Genomic DNA, 21,386 nt, shown 5'->3' with positions numbered 1-21,386 from the left:
AACATGCTATGTTAGCACTGGATGTGTAGCAACACTTGCACAGCGCAATCCTCGCTGATTTGATGTGACACGGAACAAACCATTTCACTGTATGCTTCGATATTTTGATGTACACGTGACAAAAAAAAAACTAATGTTAACCGTGAGATCTTAATTATCAACCGTGGGATTGAGTTAAAGAGCTGAGAGGTAATGTTGCAGCTATTTAGGACCCTGGTCAGACCCCACTTGGAGTACTGTGCTCAGTTCTGGTCACCTCACTACAGGAAGGATGTGGAAACCATAGAAAGGGTGTAGAGGAGATTTACAAGGATGCTGCCTGGATTGGGGAGCATGCCTTATGGGAATAGGTTGAGTGAACTTGGCCTTTTCTCCTTGGAGCGACGGAGGATGAGAGGTGACCTGATAGAGGTGTATAAGATGATGAGAGGCATTGATTGTGTGGATAGTCAGAGGCTTTTTCCCAGGGCTGAAATGGCTAGCACAAGAGGACACAGTTTTAAGGTGCTTGGAAGAAGATACAGAGGAGATGTCAGGGGTAAGTAAGTTTCTTTTACACAGAGAGTGGTGAGTGTGTGGAATGGGCTGCCGGTGATGGTGGTGGAGGCAGATATGATAGGGTCTTTTAAGAGACACCTGAATAAGTACATGGAGCTTAGAAAAATAGAGGACTATGGGTAACCCTAGGTAATTTCTAAAGTAAGGACAAGTTTGGCACAGCTTTGTGGGCTGAAGGGTCTGTATTGTGCTGTTGGCTTTCTACATTTCTATGCTTCTAGTATTTTCATTAACAAGGTGCAAATCAATTGAGCTACTTTAGAAGGGTTCCATCAAGTTTCAGGTTTCAAGTTTAATTATCATTCACCATACATGAATATAGCCAAATGAAAACGTGTTCCTCTGGGGCCAAGGTGCACAACACTACCAACAGCATACTGCACACAGCAGAAATAGCACATAAGGTTACAATTTCAGTAAAACATAGTCACAAACAGAAATATATATATAGAGACCATGGCCCCAAGTTGTCCGGGTCCAGCTTATTCTTTCACCAAGTAAACAGTGGAGGGCAGCACAGAGTGAACACCAGGGGCAGCACTGGGCAACACCCCTACCCCCACAACAAAATGTAAAATGGACAATTATCCTAAATATGTTAGCCATTATACATTAGTTAAGAAGAAAACTTTAGATACTTACTAACGGTTGAAATAAACATGATGATAAACCCTGCAAACATTGGGAGCTGATATCCTATCCTGCAAATAGAATAAGGCATTCACTTTAAACAATTCTTTAACAGCACACAGAATAATTTCCAAAATGACATAGAGATGTATGAGTCATAGCTGTCAGTTTTATGTGACTTGATGCTATGTGTTCACGCTGAACAGTGTAGCTTGTTTGTGTTACCCTATTACTTGCAAAATAATCTACTGGTATTTCAATCATTAGATTCAGGTATTGTATGCTAGTGGAAAATCTAATCTGTAAATGGTGATTTAGGATCAGCAGTTCAGGAAAGGTCACTAAGTTATTTTTCAAATGAATGTCACACTTTCCCATAGTATATCAGTTTTTGATACGCACATCTAGATCTGCATGCACACTAATGGTAAGGTGAAGGAACTATGGGTGACAAGTGAAGTGGAAAATCTAGTCAGGTGGAAGGAGGCAGCATACATGAGGTTTAGGAAGAAAGGATCAGATGGGTCTATTGAGGAATATAGGGTAGCAAGAAAGGAGCTTAAGAAGGGGCCGAGGAGAGCAAGAAGGGGGTATGAGAAGGCAAGTAGGGTAAAGGAAAACCCCAAGGCATGTGAAGAACAAAAGGATGACAGGAGTGAAGGTAGGACCGATTAGAGATAAAGGTGGGATGATGTGCCTGGAGGCTGTGGAAGTGAGTGACATCCTCAATGAATACTTTTCTCTTCGGTATTCACCAATGAGAGGGTACTTGATGATGGTGAAGACAGTATGAGTGAGGTTGATGTTCTGGAGCATGTTGATATTAAGGGAGAGGAGGTGTTGGAGTTGCTAAAATATATTAGGATGGATAAGTCCCGGGGGCCTGACGGAATATTCCCCAGGCTGCTCCACGAGGCGAGGGAAGAGATTGCTGAGCCTCTGGCTAGGATCTTTATGTCCTCGTTGTCCACGGGAATGGTAGCAGAGGATTGGAGGGAGGCAAATGTTGTCCCCTTGTTCGAAAAAGGTAGTAGGGATAGTCCAAGTAATTATAGACCTGTGAGCCTTACGTCTGTGGTGGGAAAGCTGTTGGAAAAGATTCTTAGAGATAGAATCGATGGGCATTTAGAGAATCATGGTCTGATCAGGGACAGTCAGCATGGCTTTGTGAAGGGCAGATCATGTCTAACAAGCCTGATAGAGTTCTTTGAAGAGGTGACCAGGCATATAGATGAGGGTAGTGCAGTGGATGTGATCTACATGGATTTTAGTAAGGCATTTGACAAGGTTCCACAAGGTAGTTTTTTTCAGAAAGTCAGAAGGCACGGGATCCATTGAAGTTTGGCCAGGTGGATTCAAAATTGGCTTGCCTGCAGAAAACAGAGGGTCATGGTGGAAGGAGTACATTCAGATTGGAGGGTTGTAACTCGTGGTGTCCCACAAGGATCATTTTGGGGACCTCTACTTTTCATTATATTTATTAACAACCTGGATGTAGGGTAGAAGGGTGGGTTGGCGAATTGCAGATGACACAAAGTTTGGTGGTGTTGTGGATAGTGTAGAGGATGTCAAAGATTGCAGACAGACATTTACAAGATGCAGAAGTGGGCTGAGAAGTGGCAGATGGAGTTCAACCCGGAGAAGTGTGAGGTGGTACACTTTGGAAGGACAAACTCCAAGGCAGAGTACAAAGTAAATGGCAGGATACTTGGAAGTGTGGAGGAGCAGAGGGATCTGCAGGTACATGTCCACAGATCCCTGGAAGTTGCCTCACAGGTAGATAGCGTAGTTAAGAAAGCTTATGGGGTGTTAGCTTTTGTAAGTTGAGGGATAGAGTTTAAGAGTCATGAGGTAATGATGCAGCTCTATAAAACTCTAGTTAGGCCACACTTGGAGTACTGTGTCCAGTTCTGGTCTCCTCACTATAGGAAGGATGTGGAAGCATTGGAAGGGGTACAGAGGAGATTTACCAGGATGCTGCCTGGTTTAGAGAGTATGCATCATGATCAGAGATTAAGGGAGCTAGGGCTTTACTCTTCGGAGAGAAGGAGGATGAGAGGAGACATGATAGACAAGATATTAAGAGGAATAGATAGAGTGGACAGCCAGCGCCTCTTCCCCAGGGCACCACTGCTCAATACAAGAGGACATGGCTTTTAGGTAAGGGGTGGGAAGTTCAAGGGGGATATTAGAGGACGGTTTTTCACTCAGAGAGTGGTTGGTGCGTGGAATGCACTGCCTGAGTTAGTGCTGGAGGCAGATATAGTAGTGAAATTTAAGAGACTACTAGACAGGTATATGGAGGAATTTAAGGTGGGGGTTATATGGCAGGCAGGGTCTAAGTGTTGGCACAACATTGTGGGCCGAAGGGCCTGTAATGTGCTGTACTATTCTATGTTCTATGTAAATACATACCCTTCTGCTTTTAAAAAGGTCTCCACAACCATACGTACTAAGTGACTTTTTTTGTGCTATTGAACATATTTCTTTTTAGTAATTCTGTATATATGTATTTGTTATGATCGTATTACTGTACTGTCTCAGTTATATTTGCACATTGTATGTCACATGTTTATTCTGTACTGATGTCACACTCTTCTTGATACATACTGTATACTACACATACACTCCTCTACCATCATACATATTGTTCTTTCTGTCATACATGCAATATTCATTATTCTTGGTATTTACTCACTAATAAAGTCACTCAATGTGAGCATGAACATGTCTCACTTCACTCCATTAGCTCAGTACTCTGCACTGAGCACAGACACCCATGTTCACATGCTATCTGATCTATCACTTTCATACATACTCACAGATACACTTACTCACACGACAAAGAAACCCACACAGGTTAATGTTAAATAATGAAAATCCAAAAGCAAAGATACGAATGGTGGAAATCGGAAATTAAAACAGTAAACGTTGCAGACTGAGAGCAACTCAAGCAGCATCTGTGGAAGAAAACGTAATTGCTGCTTGGACATGAAACCTTTCAGAATCCGCATCTGGATCAGCTTTAATATCACTGGCATATGTACAAGATTTTTATTTATTTATTGAGATGCAACTCAGAACAGGCCCTTCCAGCCCTTCAAGCCGTCCCTGATTTAACCCGAGCCTAATCATGGGACAATTTACAAGGACCAATTAACTTCCAGTGAGTATGCCTCTGGACTGTGGGAGGAAACCAGAGCATCCAAAGGGGATCCGTGCAGTCACGGGGACGACGTAGAAACTGGTGGGACATTTGTTGCTGGAGCACTAGAGGTCAGAGTTTAATCCCGACACCCTCTGTAAGGAGTCTACGTCCTCCCTGTGAATGCCTGGTTTTCTCCAGTTGCTCCGGTTTCCTCCCACAGGCCAAAGACCTACCGGTTAGAAGGTGAGATGTTCATTATAAATTGTCCCATGATTAGGCTAGGGTTAAAGCATGGGTTGTTGTGGGTCACTGGGCAGTGTGGCCCATTGGACCCGTAGAGCCGGTCCATGTGGTGCTCTGAATAAATAAATAAAGGCATTGCATTGAAGGGAAATTACCAGTGCTGTTGTGTTGAATGGCAGTTTTTCTGCAATAGCTCCTACATGCTTCTATCTAAACTAATCAATGACAAAAATTCTTACAATTTATTTATTTATTTATTTTGAGGTATACTGTAGTGTGAAACAGGACCTTCTAGCTCAATGACCCGCACTACCCTGAAACTCACCTATTTTTCCCTAGCCTAATCATAGGACAGTTTACAGTGACCAACTAACCTTCTAACTGGTACATGTTTGGACCCTGGGAGAAAACAGGAGCAGCCAGAAGAAACCCACACACTCATAAGAAGGATAAACAAATCTCTTACAGGCAGTGCTGGAACTGAACCACGAACTTCAACGCCACCGTTCCGTAAGTAGTCGCTGTACGACCTCCCCACAGGATGTATGGTTTTCTCCGTGTGCTCCAGATTCCTCCCACAGTTCAAAGTCGTACTGGGTAGGTTAATTGGCCATTGTAAATTGTGCCGTGATTAGGTTAGTGTTAATTGGGGTTGTAGGCTTGTTGGGGCAGCATGGTTCGAAGGGCTAGAAGGCCTACTCTGCGCTGTATCACTAAATGAAATAATAAAGACTCTCGGCCTATTGGCTCACCTATTTGTCAGTGGTCCAATGAAGGGATTGGTTACAAGCTGCACAGTGGCCTTGGAAGCAAACAATAAGCCAACTTCAACATTCTCATTCAGCAGGTCTTGGTCATTTTTCAAGCAGCTTGCATTGGCAGGCAGAGCAGTTGTTGTGTTGATGACTTCATGCTGTGTGGTGTTGAGCCCAGCCTCTCCATCTCTTCCCATTTCCACTGTCAAGTTGTCATAATAGGAAAATATTTTTTGAAATCTTGTTGCTGAAATGGCTTCAGGGCTTTGTGTTGGACTTTTCGTTGGAGGCTGATGTTGAAGATTGTACAAGTAACTGGGAATGATAGGCACTGCAAGACAATCAAATTCAATTCTCAACATCATTTCTCTGGTATTGAAATTCAGTCAAGAACACAAAATCCAAATACATGTCCTTCGATTCTACTTCCATTTGGTATTATCTTTACCACCCTAAGAAAAGGCATGAGTCTGCACCAATTTCCATTGGGAATCATGGCAACAGTTACAAACACTGATAATTAATGACTAACCTTCCAATACTTATGTTGGTCCTTTCAGCAGAGGATATGTACACAAATAAGTTTATCATCGAGTCCAACATTTTACTGATAATGTGTCAGACTGAGACAAAATTCCCATTTTTTTACTCATTCTTTCTGAATTATTGAGATATATTTGTGAAATTCAGGAGTACTAGGATTCTTCCAGAAGTCAAGGTGAAAGATCTTGGTTTAGGATTCTAGGGTGTAGATCATCATGTCCAGAGGATTGGTTGGGTTTCAGTCATAAGGCTCTGAAAATTGACCAACCATCTGACGGGAGTATTCAAGGACATTTTCAATCTCTCACTGCTACAGGCAGAAGCTCCCACCTGTTTCAAAAAGGCAACAATTATACCAATGCCTATGAAGAATAGTATGGGCTACTTAATGACTATTGTCCAGTGGCACTCACATCTACAGTGATGAAACACTTTGTGAGATTGGTGATGACTAGAATGAACTCCAACCTCAGCAAGGACCTGAACACATGACAATTTTCCTATCACCACAATAGGTCTAAGGTAGATGCAATATCAATGGCTCTTCATACAGCCTTCAATCACCTGAACAATACAAACACCTATGTCTAGATGCTGTTCATTGACCTTAGCTCAGTGTTTAACACCATCATTCCCACAGTCCTGATCAATTAGCTACAGAACCTGTGCCTCTGCACCTCCCTCTGCAATTGGATCCTCGACTTCCTAACAGGAAGACCACAACTGTGTGGATTTGTGATAATATCCCCTCCTCGCTGACAATCAACACTGATGCACCTCAGGGGGTGCACTTAGCACACTGCTCTACGCTCTCTATACCATGACTGTGTGGCTAGGCATAGCTCAAATGACATCTATAAATTTGCTGATGATATAACCATTGTTGGTAGAATCTGAGATGGAGATGAGAGGGCGTACAGGAGCGAGATATACCAGCTAGTTGAGTGGTGTTTTTGCACTTTTAAAATCTATTAATTATACATATATATTTACTGTAATTGATTTACTTATTTTTATCTATTTTTTTCTATATTATTATGTATTGTATTGTACTGCTGCTGCTAAGTTAACAAATTTCACAACACATGCTGGTGATAATAAACCTGATTCTGATTCTGTTAGTTCCCCTGGCATATTATCTTTACTAGTATTAGCTACATCACGTACTGCATTTTCATTTGGCCTTTTGTTACTCAATATTTCCTGTATACTTCTGAGACTTTTACAATGAAAATATAGCTTGTTTAATGCCAAGGCCTTTTCCTTAGTTTTCATTTGAAGACCTCTGTTCCAGCCTTTGAAGTTAATATTTACTTACACTAATTTTGTTTTAATCATACACAGAAGCACTTGCAGTATTTTCATTCTTCATAGTTTTTTCATTTTCTCTTAAGATCATTCTGCCTTTTGGGTCCCTGACAGATCAATGCCCATTCCCCTCTTATTTCTTTCACAAGCCCCACCCTGACTTTATTGTCATCCATCTGCATTCGCTGTCCAATTAATCCATTAATCAGCCCCTCTTTAGTATTTGCGAGCCAACTAGACCATTCAGTGGAAACACTTGACAGTAAATTCAAAGTTCAGAATAACTTTATTGTTGAAGTACGTAATATTTATACAACCTTGAGATTCGTCTCCTTACAGGCAGCACAAAACAACGAGACCCAGAAGAACCCGTTAAAACAAAAGTCACGAAGCCAGGTGTCGCTGCAGCTGGAGCATGGCCACAGCCTCCATTCAGCACAGAGCTGAGGGAATGTCACAGAGCAGCACCAGAAGCCAGGGTCAGACCTGGGTTGCCAGAGTTATGAAGCAATTTCTTATTCACTTATTGCATATTTTCTATTTTCTCCAAATTATCAAAATATTATATCAGTATTTTATAAGACAAATAGGCTATAAGACCACCATTCCATCATAGCTGATTTATTTTCCCTCTCAACTTCATTCTCCTACCTTCTCCCTGTAACCTTTGACACCCTGACTAATCAGGAATCTATCAATACCTGCTTTAAATATACCCACTGAAATGGGCTCCGAAACTTCTTGGCTGTCATTTGGTAATCAGCTTCTGGTTTCTAAAACTCTCCTAGTTCCCCAAGCATATTATTACCCTACAACTGCGTGAATTTAATGATATTGAAATAAAAGGCTAAACGTCATTAGTCAGTCAGCCATAAAAGCATATACAACTTGCCCCTTGTATATACTGAGGAATTAAATATCGAGAATTATTAAATAAATTTAAATAATTACTATAATTCACCATCAGTACATTTAATCTCATTTCCCCAATTTAACCAACCCCTTTTCCCTTATCTACATAACTGGGAATATTTATAAGAATCTAATTTTATGTATGACCAAAGCACTGTAAAAATTAGCATAAACGTTTTACTGCAACAATTGTTAATTTGGTGAACTCATCGGGAGAAGATGCATACAACGCTCCCATAGTTGGCATCTTCTGGATAGACAACAAAACTATTTATTTCATTTTTGATGTCTTTTACACCTGCTTCTCATCTGGAATGTGTTCCTGGAACTGTTGGAGCCCATGATTTTGCAGTTTGGAGCACAATCGGCTGATCCAGCATTTTGCTGTCTCCGAGAGGATTCAGTGAGGCAGTGAGCATGAGCCTCGAGTCAAGGAGACAGCAGGGGATGCGAGGTGATGTTCCACTCTATTTAGCCGATTAAAGCTCCCACCGTTTGCTGATTAAAGCAACAAGAGAGATTGAAACATCAAGACAAATGCGGAAGGTGAGGGCTGTCTCACCTTCTAATCGCTGGTGGGTTCCCTCTGATGCTGGGGTGGGGGAGCTTGCTGCTGTGCCTGAGGGATGTCCCTGAGGTTTTACCATGTTTATGGATATGGATTTAGACCATGGACCTCTGGACCTTCTTTCAGCCTTATAGTTTTTATATTGTGTTTTTCACCTGTTCTGTCTCGTTTCTTGTGAGGTGAGGAGGAATTGGAGGCTGATGTTTCTCTCATGTTTTTATTTGGGGTTTTTTGTGTGGGGAGAGTGGTGTTTGGGGTCTGATGCTCCTGTTGTGATCCGTGTGGGGGAGAGGGGTTTGGAAGTTGATGATCTTGTTGCCATTTTATTTTTTTCTTGGTTTCCTGGCTGTCTGGAGAAGAAGGATCTTAGAGTTGTATAATTTAATTGTAATAAATAAACCTTTGAAATCCTTGAAATCATTTGTTAATAATATAGATAAGCTTTGGGTGGTGGAGTGGAGGTATGTCTCTGCCAAGGGAGGTGTAAGGCGCTCCTTCCCTCTTCTAGCCTGCAGGTCACTCTTGGGCAAGGCGTAGCACCTCTTTAGCCCCCAACCAATGTCTCGTGAAGCCATGGGAGAAGGGAGAATGGTCGTATGAGCCGCTAGTGCATATCACAAGTCAGGTTTGTGACCACTGACACCAAGCAGACAATAACTGAAGAGTATTGATAATGGCTGGGACCACCCATCTTAAAATCATAAGACCATAAGATACAGGAGCAGAATTAGGCCATTTAGCCCATCGAGACTGCTGTGCTATTTTATCATGGCTGACCCATTTCCTTGTCGGTCCCAGTCTCCTGCCTTCTCCCTGTATCCCTTCATGCTCTGACTGATCAAGAATCTATTAACCCCTGCCTTAAATATATCCATTGAATTGGCTTCCACAGCCACCTGTAGCAACAAATTCCACAGATTTATCACTCTTTGGGCAAAGAAATGTCTTCCCATCTCCATTCTAAAATGACACCTCTCTACCCCTCTATCCCCTCTATTCTGAAGCTGTAACCTCTGGACTTAGACACCCCCCCCCCCCCATAGGAAACACCCTCTCTGCATCCACTCTATCGAGGCCTTTCTACATTCGATAAGTTTCAATGCAATCCACTCTCATTCTTCAAAATTCCAGTAAGTATAGACCCAGAGCCATCAGTCCCCCAAATGGTAACCCTTTCATTCCCGTAATCCTTCTTGTGAACCTCCTCTGAACTCTCTCCAATGTCAGCACATCGTTTCTGGGGCCCAAACCTGCTCACAATTCTCCAGATGAGGCCTCACCACTCACCAGTGCTTTATAAAGCCTCAACACTGCCCAGAAGAAGACAATGGCAAACGACTTCTGTAGAAAAATTTGCCAAGAACAATCATGGTCGTGGAAAATCCATGATATTCCACATCAAATGACATGGCACATAATGATGTTGATGATGAAAATTAATAAACTGATTAACAATGGAAGGCAAAATAACATTCTCTCTCAACAATCCCATCAACTATTTTTCTACAAGAATTGCCTCAAACAGTTTCTATGACCTTTTCATTTTTGCTTTTCAAAAGTAAGATAACTACAAGTCAGAGAGAAAGTGACCTCCTATTTCAACTCACAGACCGCCATGGAGTACAGTGACAGAGCACTGACATGTTGAACTGAATGCTGAATGGTCTCAGCCAGGGCTAGTCCCATTTCAATCAAATACAACGCCAATCAGTTCAATGATTGTTTACAAATATACAGTCTTCCAAAACTTCAAATTACATTTTAATAGCTCACAAACTGATTTGAAGAATCTCAGGCCTATTTAACAGTTTAAATGTTAATGCTCATCAGAAACATTTTTAAATTGCTCACAGGCCTTTGATGATATGAATTACCGACAACTCACTGGGGAGTATAATGGTGAGGTCTCAGGAAATGCAGTCTGAGGCGAGCTTCCAATGACTCTCAGATCAGCCCTCTTCACCTGGGTTGGACTGGTGTGGATAGGTGGGCTGTTCAGGGAATAGGTTGTGCTGGCAGATCAAATTCAGCACAATCCCACCCACTGTCCTTGTACTCTCATTTAGTTTCAGGTTATGTATCTCTTGTCTTCCACATATTTCAATTAATTTCTTCAAACATCAAATGCTCTGAATGATTCAACTGATACCTTCTGCTCTACCAAGCACAACTCTACAATGGCTTAGCTCAGGAATTCCCACCCTGGGGTCCACAGATCCCCTTTCTTCATGGTATCGATCATGGCATAAAACGAGGTTGGGAACCCCTGACTTAGAGCAAGCTCATTTATCCACATATATGTTATTTAATTAGTTTCTTATTACAAGTGTTTCTAGTTTAATTATAACTTTTATCATTTTCTTTGATTGAACATTAATTGATGATTAAAAAGGTTAACTTTATTTATCACATGTACATCAAAACATTCAGTGAAATGCATCATTTGCCTCAATAATCAACACAGTCCGATGATGTGCTGGGGGCAGCCCGCAAGGGTCACTGCATTCCGGTGCCATTATAGTGTCTTGTATACTGTTCATACAGATCCATACATTTCAACAGTCATTCACAGTAATACAAGTTAAACCAAAATAAAGTGTTACAGATCAGATGCAAATCACAGGGTAGGTACACCAGTGTCTGTACTTAGAAAGTTGAGGTTTAGCATGTCACTGAATAACAACTGCCTACAAATTTACAGTAGAAAGCATCTTGACTTGTGCGTCATTGTCTGGTACGGCAATTCATGTGAATACTATCTCCCTATTTTCCCCCTCTTTTTTACACTACTTACTTAATTTAATTTTTATAAATATATATGTCTTATTATAATTAATAGATTTATTATTATGTATTGCAATGTACTGCTGCTGCAAAACAACACATTTCATGACTGGAGAAGCATAGAGGATTGGAGGATGGTCAATGTTGCTTCCTTGTTTAACAAAGGCTCTAAACATAAACCAGGAAATTATAGGCAAGTGAGTCTTGTGGAAAAGATATTGGAAGGTATTCTAAGGGACCAGGTATACAAGTGTTTAGATAGACATGGACTGATACAGGATAGTCAGCACGGCTTCATGTGCCATAGGTGATGTGTAAATAATCTTATAGAGTTCTTCGAGGAAGTTACCAGGAAAGTGGATGAAGGCAAAGCAGTGGATCTTGTCTACACTGACTTTGGCAAGATATTTGACAAGTTCTCACAGGGGAGATTGGACAAGAAGGTTCAGTTGCTCAGTATTCAGAATGAAGTAGTAATTGGAGCAGACATTACCTTGTGGGAGAAGCCAGAGAGTGATAGTAGAAGGGTGCCTCTCTGACTGGAGGCCTGTGACTAGTGCCACAGGGATCGGTGCTGGATCCTTTGGTGTTTGTCATCTATATCAATGACCTGGATGATAATGAGTTAACCAGATCAGCGCACTTGCGGATGACAAGATTGGGGGGGTAATGGACAGTGAGGATGAATATCGTGGCTTGCAGAGGGATCTGCATCAGCTGGAAAAAATGGGCTAAAAATGGCAGATGGAATTCAATGCAGACAAGTGCAAGGTTTTGCATATTGGTAGGACTAGTCTGGATAAATCTTACACAGTGAATGGTAGGGCACTGCAGAGTGTAGCAGAAAAAGGGGATTTGGAAATGCAGGTCCCTAATTCGTTGAAAGTGGCATCATAAGTAGATAGGGTTGTAAAGAAAGCTTTTGGCATGTTGGTTTTATAAATTAATGTATAGAGTACATGATATGGGATGTTATGTTGAAGTTGTATTAGATGTTGGTGAAGCCTCATTTGGAGTATATGTAAAGTTTTGGTCAAGAAAGATGTAAATAAGGTTGAAAGAGTACAGAGAAAATCTACAAGGATCTTCCTCGGTCTGGAGGACCTGAGTTATAAGGAAAGTTTGAATAGGTTAGGACTGTATTCTTTAGAACATAGAAGATTGAGGGAGATCTGATAGAGGTACTGTATATGAAATTATGAGGGGTATAGTATAGAGAGGGTAAATGCAATCAGATTTTGTCCACTGAGGTTGAGTGCGACTACATTCAGAGGTCATGGGTGAAGGATGAAAAATGAAAAGTTTAAGGGGAACATGAGCAGAAACTTTTTCATTCAGTGGGTTATGAGAGTGTGGAATAAACTATCAGCATAAGTGGTGCATGCAAGCTCAATTTCAATATTTAAGAGAAGTAGGGGTATGGAGGGCTATGGTCCCAGTGCAGTTCCATAGGAGTAGGCAGTTTGCTACTGCTGCTCAGGAGGCTTTAAACTAATGTGGCAGGGGGATGGGAACAAGTGCAGAGAGACAGAGGGGTGTAAAATGAGGGTAGAAGCAAAAAGTAGTAAGGTGAAAAGTAAAAGTGGCAGGCAGGCAAATCCAGGGCAAAAAGCAAAAAGAGCCACTTTTCAACATAATTGTATAAGGGCTAAAAGTGTTGTAAAAACAAGCCTGAAGGCTTTGAGTGTCAATGCGAGGAGCATTTGTAACAAGGTGGATGAATTGAATGTGCAGATAGTTATTAATGAATATGATATAGTTGGGATCACAGAGACGTGGCTCTAGGGTGACCAAGGATGGGAGCTCAACATCCAGGGATATTCAATATTCAGGAGGGATAGACAGGAAAGAAAAGGAGGTGGGGTAGCTTTGCTGGTTAGAGGGGAGATTAACACAATAGAAAGGAAGGACATTAGCCTGGAGGATGTGAATTCGATATGGGTAGAGCTGCATAACACTAAGGGGCAGAAAACGCTGGTGGCAGTTGTGTACAGGCCACCTAACAGTAGTAGTGAGGTTGGGGATGGCATTAAACAGAAAATTAGAAATGCATGCAATAAAGGAACAGTAGTTATAATGGGTGACTTCAATCTACATATAGATTGGGTGAACCAAATTGGTAAGGGTGCTGAGGAAGAGGATTTCTTGGAATATATGTGGGATGGTTTTCTGAACCAATATGTCGAGGAACCAACTGGAGAGCAGGCCACTCTAGCTTGGGTATTGAGTAATGAGGAAGGGTTAGTTAGCAATCTTGTCGTGCGAGGCCCCTTGGGTAAGAGTGACCATAATATGGTAGAATTCTTCATTAAGATGAAGAGTGACATAGTTAATTCAGAAACAAAGGTTCTGAACTTAAAGAAGGGTAACTTTGAAGATATGAGATGTGAATTAGCTAAGATAGACTGGCAAATGATACTTAAAGGGTTGACGGTGGATATACAATGGCAAGCATTTAAAGATCGCATGGATGAACTACAACAATTGTTCATCCCAGTTTGGCAAAAGAATAAACCAGGGAAGGTAGTGCACCCGTGGCTGACAAGGGAAATTAGGGATAGTATCAAGTCCAAAGAAGAAACATATAAATTAGCCAGAAAAAGCGGCACACCTGAGGATTGGGAGAAATTCAGAGTCCAGCAGAGGAGGACAAAGGGCTTAATTAGGAAAGGGAAAAAAGATTATGAGAGAAAGCTGGCAGGGAACATAAAAACTGACTGTAAAAGCTTTTACAGATATGTGAAAAGAAAAAGATTGGTCAAGACAAATGTAGGTCCTTTACAGTCAGAAACAGGTGAATTGATCATAGGGATCAAAGACATGGCAGAGCAATTGAATAACTACTTTGGTTCTGTCTTCACTAAGGAGGACATAAATAATCTTCCGGAAATAGTAAGGGACCGGGGGTCTAGTGAGATGGAGGAACTCAGGGAAATACATGTTAGTAGGGAAGTGGTGTTAGGTAAATTGAAGGGATTAAAGGCAGATAAATCCCCAGGGCCAGATGGTCTGCATCCCAGAGTGCTTAAGGAAGTAACCCAAGAAATAGTAGATGCATTAGAGATAATTTTTCAAAACTCCTTAGATTCTACATGTAACCCCACTTTTTAAAAAAGGAGGGAGAGAAAAACTGGGGAATCTTAGACTGGTGAGTCTGACATCGTTGGTGGGGAAATTGCTGGAGTCGGTTATCAAAGATGTGATAACAGCACATTTGGAAAGAGGTGAAATCATCGGACAAAGTCAGCATGGATTTGTGAAAGGAAAATCATGTCTGACGAATCTTATAGAATTTTTTGAAGATGTAACTAGTAGAGTGGATAGGGGAGAGCCAGTGGATGTGGTATATTTAGATTTTCAAAAGGCTTTTGACAAGGTCCCGCACGGGAGATTAGTGTGCAAACTTAAAGCACACGGTATTGGGGGTATGGTATTGATGTGGTTAGAGAATTGGTTGGCAGACAGGAAGCAAAGAGTGGGAATAAATGGGACCTTTTCAGAATGGCAGGCAGTGACTAGTGGGGTACTGCAAGGCTCAGTGCTGGGACCCCAGTTGTTTACAATATATATTAATGATTTAAATGAATTAAATGCAGCATCTCCAAGTTTGCGGATGCCACGAAGCTGGGCGGCGGTGTTAGCTGTGAGGAGGATGCTAAGAGGATGCAGGGTGACTTGGATAGGTTAGGTGAGTGGGCAAATTCATGGCAGATGCAATTTAATGTGGATAAATGTGAGGTTATCCACTTTGGTTGCAAGGACAGGAAAACAGATTATTATCTGAACGGTGGCTGATTAGGAAAAGGGGAAGTGCAACGAGACCGGGGTGTCATTGTACACCAGTCATTGAAGGTGGGCATGCAGGTATAGCAGGCGGTGAAAAAGGCAAATGGTATGTTGGCATTCATAGCAAAAGGATTTGAGTACAGGAGCAGGGAGGTTCTACTGCAGTTGTACAAGGCCTTGGTGAGACCGCACCTAGAGTATTGTGTGCAGTTTTGGTCCCCTAATCTGAGGAAAGAAATTCTTGCCATAGAGGGAGTACAGAGAAGGTTCACCAGATTGATTCCTGGGATGGCAGGACTTTCATATGAAGAAAGACTGGATCGACTAGGCTTATACTCACTGGAATTTAGAAGATTGAGGGGGGATCATATTGAAACGTATAAAATTCTAAAGGGATTGGACAGGCTAGATTCAGGAAAATTGCTTCCGATGTTGGGGAAGTCCAGAACGAGGGGTCACAGTTTAAGGATAAAGGGGATGCGGAAAAGTTTCTTCACACAGAGAGTGATGAATCTGTGGAATTCTCTGCCACAGGAAAAGGTTGAGGCCAGTTTATTGGCTATATTTAAGAGGAAGTTAGATACGGCCCTTGTGGCTAAAGGGATCGGGGGGTATGGAGAGAAAGCAGGTACAGAGTTCTGAGTTGGATGATCAGCCATGATCATACTGAATGGTGGTGCAGGCTCAAAGGGCCGAATGGCCTATTCCTGCACCTATTTTCTATGTTTCTAGTTGTTTTCAGCATGGACAAGATGGGCCAAAGGGTCTGTTTCTCTGCTGCACTTCTCTATAACTCTCTATGCCGGTGACAGTAATGCAAGAAACTGAAGAGAGAGTAGTGGACTCAACCCAATATATCACAGGCACATCCCTCCCCACCATTGCTAGCATCTACATGAAGCACTGCCTCAAGAACGCCGGATCCACCTACAGAAGATCGCCAACATCCAGGACTTGTCATCTTCTTGCAGCTGCCTTTGGGCGGGTGGTACAGAAACCTAAAGCTCCACACAACCTGGTTTAAGAACAGCTACTTCCCTTCAACCATTGACATCTCGAACCAACCTGTATGATCCCAATCCCTACCTCAGTATAGCCACAATATGACCGCTTTCCGCTACAATAGACTGTTTCATTCCAGTTGTGTTCTTTATCGTATTTTTCTCGTGTATAATGCTTTATATCTTGCGGTTGCAAGTGTTACAAGTTCAAGTTTATTGTCATCTGGCTACATATATACAACCAAGTGAAACGAATCATGATGCATCCACAATATATATACCACACACAATATTACTAAATATTACCACAAATGAATAAACAAAATATAATCCAAAGTGCATGTAGTGCATAGCAGAGAAAATTAGTGAACAGTGAACAGCTCGCTGTCCTAGTGACGAGCTCTCAGCCGTTACTCACTCTGACCATCCTAGTCCTGTTTCTCCTGTGCCTCATTCCTTACTAAATTATACATTGCCCCTGTGTGCACAAGTACTTGTGCATATAACAATAAACTCAGCTTTCCAATTCAATCCTAAAGAACACCAGAAAAACTCATTGTGCCTTGGGAATGGTAATATGGAATTTGCTGATCATTCTATTTTTCTGCAGGAACAGGCCCTCGCAGCCCATTGAGTCCCCCCACCCAGCAATCCCGATTTAACCCCAGCCTAATCACAGGACAATTTACAATGACCAATTGACCTACTAACCGGTAGAACTTTGGACTGTGGAAACTGGAGCAGCTGGAGGAGACCCACATGGTCATGTGGAGAAAGTTTTTACAGACAGTGGTGGAATTGAACTCTGAACTCCAACACCTTGACATTTATTGAAACTCTGATTTCATGAGGAATAGACAATGATATTAAACTGGAATGAAACTACAAACAAACGTCTGCCCAACTCTGGCAAATTCTAGTACATTACCGTTCTTGTTCAGTCCACTATATTTATTTTTACATTCTTCTGTTTAGTTTTAATAATGTGCATTTAATGTTCTGCTCTTAACGCCTTCAAAGCTTAACAATAACATTACTTGACATTATTCAAATCAAGATACTTAAATCTTTTAAATTATTCAAATCAAGATGAAAACTACAGGTCTGATTTTTATCATTTTAAACAATACAAAATACATAATCAGCCTCCCAGATCACAGATGGCAATGAGGAGGTAGAAACTTTGGTTGGTTGAGTGGTGTCACAACAACAACGCCAGCAAGACCACAAGGCCACAAGACATAGTGGCAGAATTAGGCCATTCAGCCCATCGAGTCTGCTCCGTTATTTCATCATGGCTGATTTATTATCCCTCTCGTCCTCATTCTACTGCCTTCTCCCCATAACCTTTGACACCCTGACTAAACAAGAACCTATTAACCTCCACTTCAAATATACCTAATGATTTGGCCTGAGCAGCCATCTGTGCAATGAATTCCACAGGTTCATCAGCCTCTGGCGAAAGATATTTTTCCACATCTCTGTTCTAAATGGATGTCCCTCTAGTCTGAGGTTCTGTCCTCACTACAGGAAACATCCTCTCCACATCCACGCTATCCAGACCTTTCAATAAAGACCAAGGAGTTGATTGTGGACTTCAGAAGAACACACTTCAGTCCCCCAGTGAGGGATGGGTAGTGGAAAAGATGAAGCAGCTTTGAGTTCCTCAGTGTCACCATCACAGAGGATCTGCCCTGGGACCAGCACATTCATGTAATCACATTTAATATCAGAAAGGGCTTCTTCCACTTCACTATCACATTTCTGAATGGCCCATGAATGCATAAACACTATCTTATCATTCCTTTTTTTGCCCCATTTGGTATTTTCTTGTCTTTTACAGCACAGCTGCTGCAAAACAAAATAACTTCAGGATCTGACATTAGTGATAATGAACCAAATTCACATGCACCTTCTCCAACCCCGTTTACTACATTTACTGGCAAAACCAAGCACAGACAGAATCACCATTGTGCAGTTTACCCACTCTCCATCTACAACGATTATCTCACGAGCACAAATGCAAAACAGCCACTTCAATTGCCCTTCCCATTCCCACACTGACCTGTCCATTCTCTGCCTCCTTCACTGGCACACGACAGAGGAACAGACAGACAGATCCCGAGGGAAATTGGGTTTCGTTACAGTCGCCCCAACCAAGAATAGTGTAGAAATATAGCAATATAAAACCATAAATAATTAAATAATAATAAGTTAATCATGCCAAGTGGAAATAAGTCCAGGACCAGCCTATTGGCTCAGGGTGTCTGACACTCTGAGGGAGGAGTTGTAAAGTTTGATGGCCACAGGTAGGAAAGACTTCCTATGACACTCAGTGTTGCATCTCGGTGGAATGAGTCTCTGGCTGAACGTACTCCTGTGCCTAACCAGTACATTATGGAGTGGATGGGAGACATTGTCCAAACCTGGAACAACCCCTCATGTTGTCTGCAACTCAATGGCATGAACTTTGTATATTCCAAGTTTAGGTTCAAAGTTCAAAATTCAAACTACATTTATTATCAAAGTATGTATACTGTAGATAACCTTGAATTTCACTTTCTTGGATGGTAGATACAAAACAAAGAAATATAATAGAAGCCATTAAAAAGAAGTCACATGACAAAGACTCACAGTGGATGCCAGGATTGAACTTCAATGCCCCAAGCTGTAATAGCATCATGCTAACTGCTATGCGACAGCGACATCCCAGCTTATCCCAATCTGAGCACAGAACAGGCCCTTCCAGCCCTTTCAAACCACACGCCCAGCAACCCACCATTTTAACCCTAGACTAATCACAGAACAATTTACAACCACCAATTGTAATTAACCAAAGCACTTGGAGGAAACCCACACACACATGGGAAGGACATACAGACTTTCTAACAGAGGACAATGGAATTGAACTCTGAACTCTGATGCCCCAAGCTGTAATAGTGTCACACTAACTGTTAGGCTACCGTGGGGTCTGTAATAATTAATGTAATATTCATTGGGAGAATATTTCTGCAGTATGTGAGTGAGGTACAGGTTCTTCAAGAAGCTCAAAGTTCAAAGTAAAGTTATTTATCAGAGTACATACACGTTATGACATACAATTGAGATTCTTTTTCCTGCAGGCATACTCAGCTAATCTATGGAATGTTAACTGTATACAGGATAACAAAGGAGAAAATGCATAGAAGGCAATAAACCTTTGAAATGCAACTATAAGTAAATAGCAATAAATAATAAGAGCATGAAATAACAAGATAAAGATTTCTTAAAGTAAGATCATTGTGTGTGAGAGCATTTCAATAGATGAGTGTTGCTATCCTCTTTTGTTCAACAGCCTGATGGTTGAGGGGTAGTAACTGTTCCTGAATCTAATGGTGTGGATCCTGAGGCTCCTGTACCTTCTGCCTGATAGCAACAGCAAGACAGGAGCATGGCCTGGGTGGTGAGGATCTCTGATGATGGATGCTGCTTTTCTATGACAGCATTTCATGTAGATGTGCTCAACAGTTGGGAGGGCTTTACCCATTACATGGATGACATGATAAACATCCAAGTCATTAATAAACACATTGGGCAACTAGTGCCACAACATAAAAATTTAGATACAATTAATCATGAATGATAATTGAATATTTTTTCTTCGTATTCTATTACTTTGTCCACTGAATCACTTAATTAGAATAAATAATTTATGCCTAGTCCCAGGTCCTTCATATTTAACTCAAGGACCCCTTTAAGGACCAGGTCTAATGTCTTCTGGAAGTCCACATATAAAGTTCAAAGTAAATTTATTATCAAAAAAGTACAGACACGTCATCATAGATAATCCTGAGATCCATTTTTGTGTGGGGGTGCTCAGTAAATTCGTAATAGAATAATAACCATAATAGAAACTATGAAAGACTGCACCAACTGGGCATTCAAAAGACAATAAGCTGTGCAAATACTAATGGGAAGAAATAATAATAATAAATAAATAAGCAACAAGTATTGAGAACATGAGATGACAGAAGATGAGATTGCAGGAAAGATTCAAGCATGGATAAAGCAGTGGCTGATTGCCAGGAGGGAAAGAGCGGAAATAAAGGGAGCACCTTCTGGCAGGCTGCTGGTGACCAGTGGAGTTTCACAGCGGTCCACTTCTTTTTATGTTATATGCCAATGATTTGATGATGGCTTTGTTGAAAAGTTTGCAGATAATATGAAGATAGGTAGAGGGACAGATAGTTTTGAGCAAATAGAGAGGATACAGAGGGACTTAAACAGATTAGGAGAATGGGCAAAAGAATGGCAGAATACAGTGTCAGGAAGTGTATGGTCATGCACTGTGGTAGAAGAAATAAAAGGGTAGACCATTTTCTCAATGGAGAAAGTATTCAAAAATCAGAGGCACAAAGGGACATGGGAATCCCTGGACAGGTTAATTTGCAGGTTGAGTCTGTCGCGAGGAAGGCAAATGCAATGTTAACATTTGTTTCAAGAAGACTAGAATATAAAAGCAAGGATGCAATGTTGAGGCTTTACAAAGCATTGGTGAGGCCTCATTTAGAGTATTATGAACTATTTTGGACCCCTTATCTTAGAAAGGATGTGCTGAAACTATAAAGGAAGGAGATTCCCAAAAATGATTCCATGATTGAACGGCTTGTCATATGAAATTATTTGATGACTCTAGGCCCGTATTCACTGGAATTCATACGAATGAGGAGTGAACTCATTAAAACCTATAGAATGGTGAAAGGTCTTAATAAAGACAATGTGAAGAGGATGATACCTATGCTGGGAGAGTCTAGGACCAGAGGACACAGCTTCAAAATAGAGGGGTTTCCTGTTAGAATGGAGATGAGGAGGAATTTCTTTGGCCAAAGAGAGGTGAATCTGTCAGCTGTGGAGGCCAAGTCACAATGTCCCCTTCAACTATCTCAGTTAGTGTCACCCATGGTTCCAGGCAAAGACTGATCCACCCAAGATGTCAATGGTGGAGCTGGCAGAAGATGATGACACACCACAACAGCAGTGGAGCAGCAGCAGTGAAGGGTCCCCAGTCATCTAGCAGTCCATGCCACCAGACCCTGACAGGGACTGTGTGTAGGCAGCCCATACATCAGTCTCTCCACGTTAAACAAAGTTATGCACAGGCATTCTCCATG

The 21,386-nt window shown here is 41.5% G+C and overlaps 1 protein-coding gene across 4 annotated transcripts in view; it reads right to left on the bottom strand.

Annotated features, from left to right (window-relative positions):
- The window catches only part of slc18a2 (solute carrier family 18 member 2), a 97,681-nt gene that overhangs the window by 40,469 nt on the left and 35,826 nt on the right, over positions 1-21,386 (bottom strand). For all 4 annotated transcript variants that reach the window (XM_059947944.1, XM_059947942.1, XM_059947941.1 and 1 more), the window contains 2 exons: positions 5,332-5,665; positions 1,201-1,259 (listed from right to left, as the gene is read on the bottom strand). In XM_059947944.1, the coding sequence (XP_059803927.1) occupies positions 1,201-1,259; positions 5,332-5,665 (393 nt within the window). The remainder of the gene's footprint in view (positions 1-1,200; positions 1,260-5,331; positions 5,666-21,386) is intronic.

Source organism: Hypanus sabinus, chromosome 22 (assembly GCF_030144855.1).
Source record: "Hypanus sabinus isolate sHypSab1 chromosome 22, sHypSab1.hap1, whole genome shotgun sequence".
NCBI lineage: Eukaryota > Metazoa > Chordata > Chondrichthyes > Myliobatiformes > Dasyatidae > Hypanus > Hypanus sabinus.
Note: the sequence above shows the minus strand (reverse complement) of the source record. Positions and strands in the feature narration are given on the sequence as shown.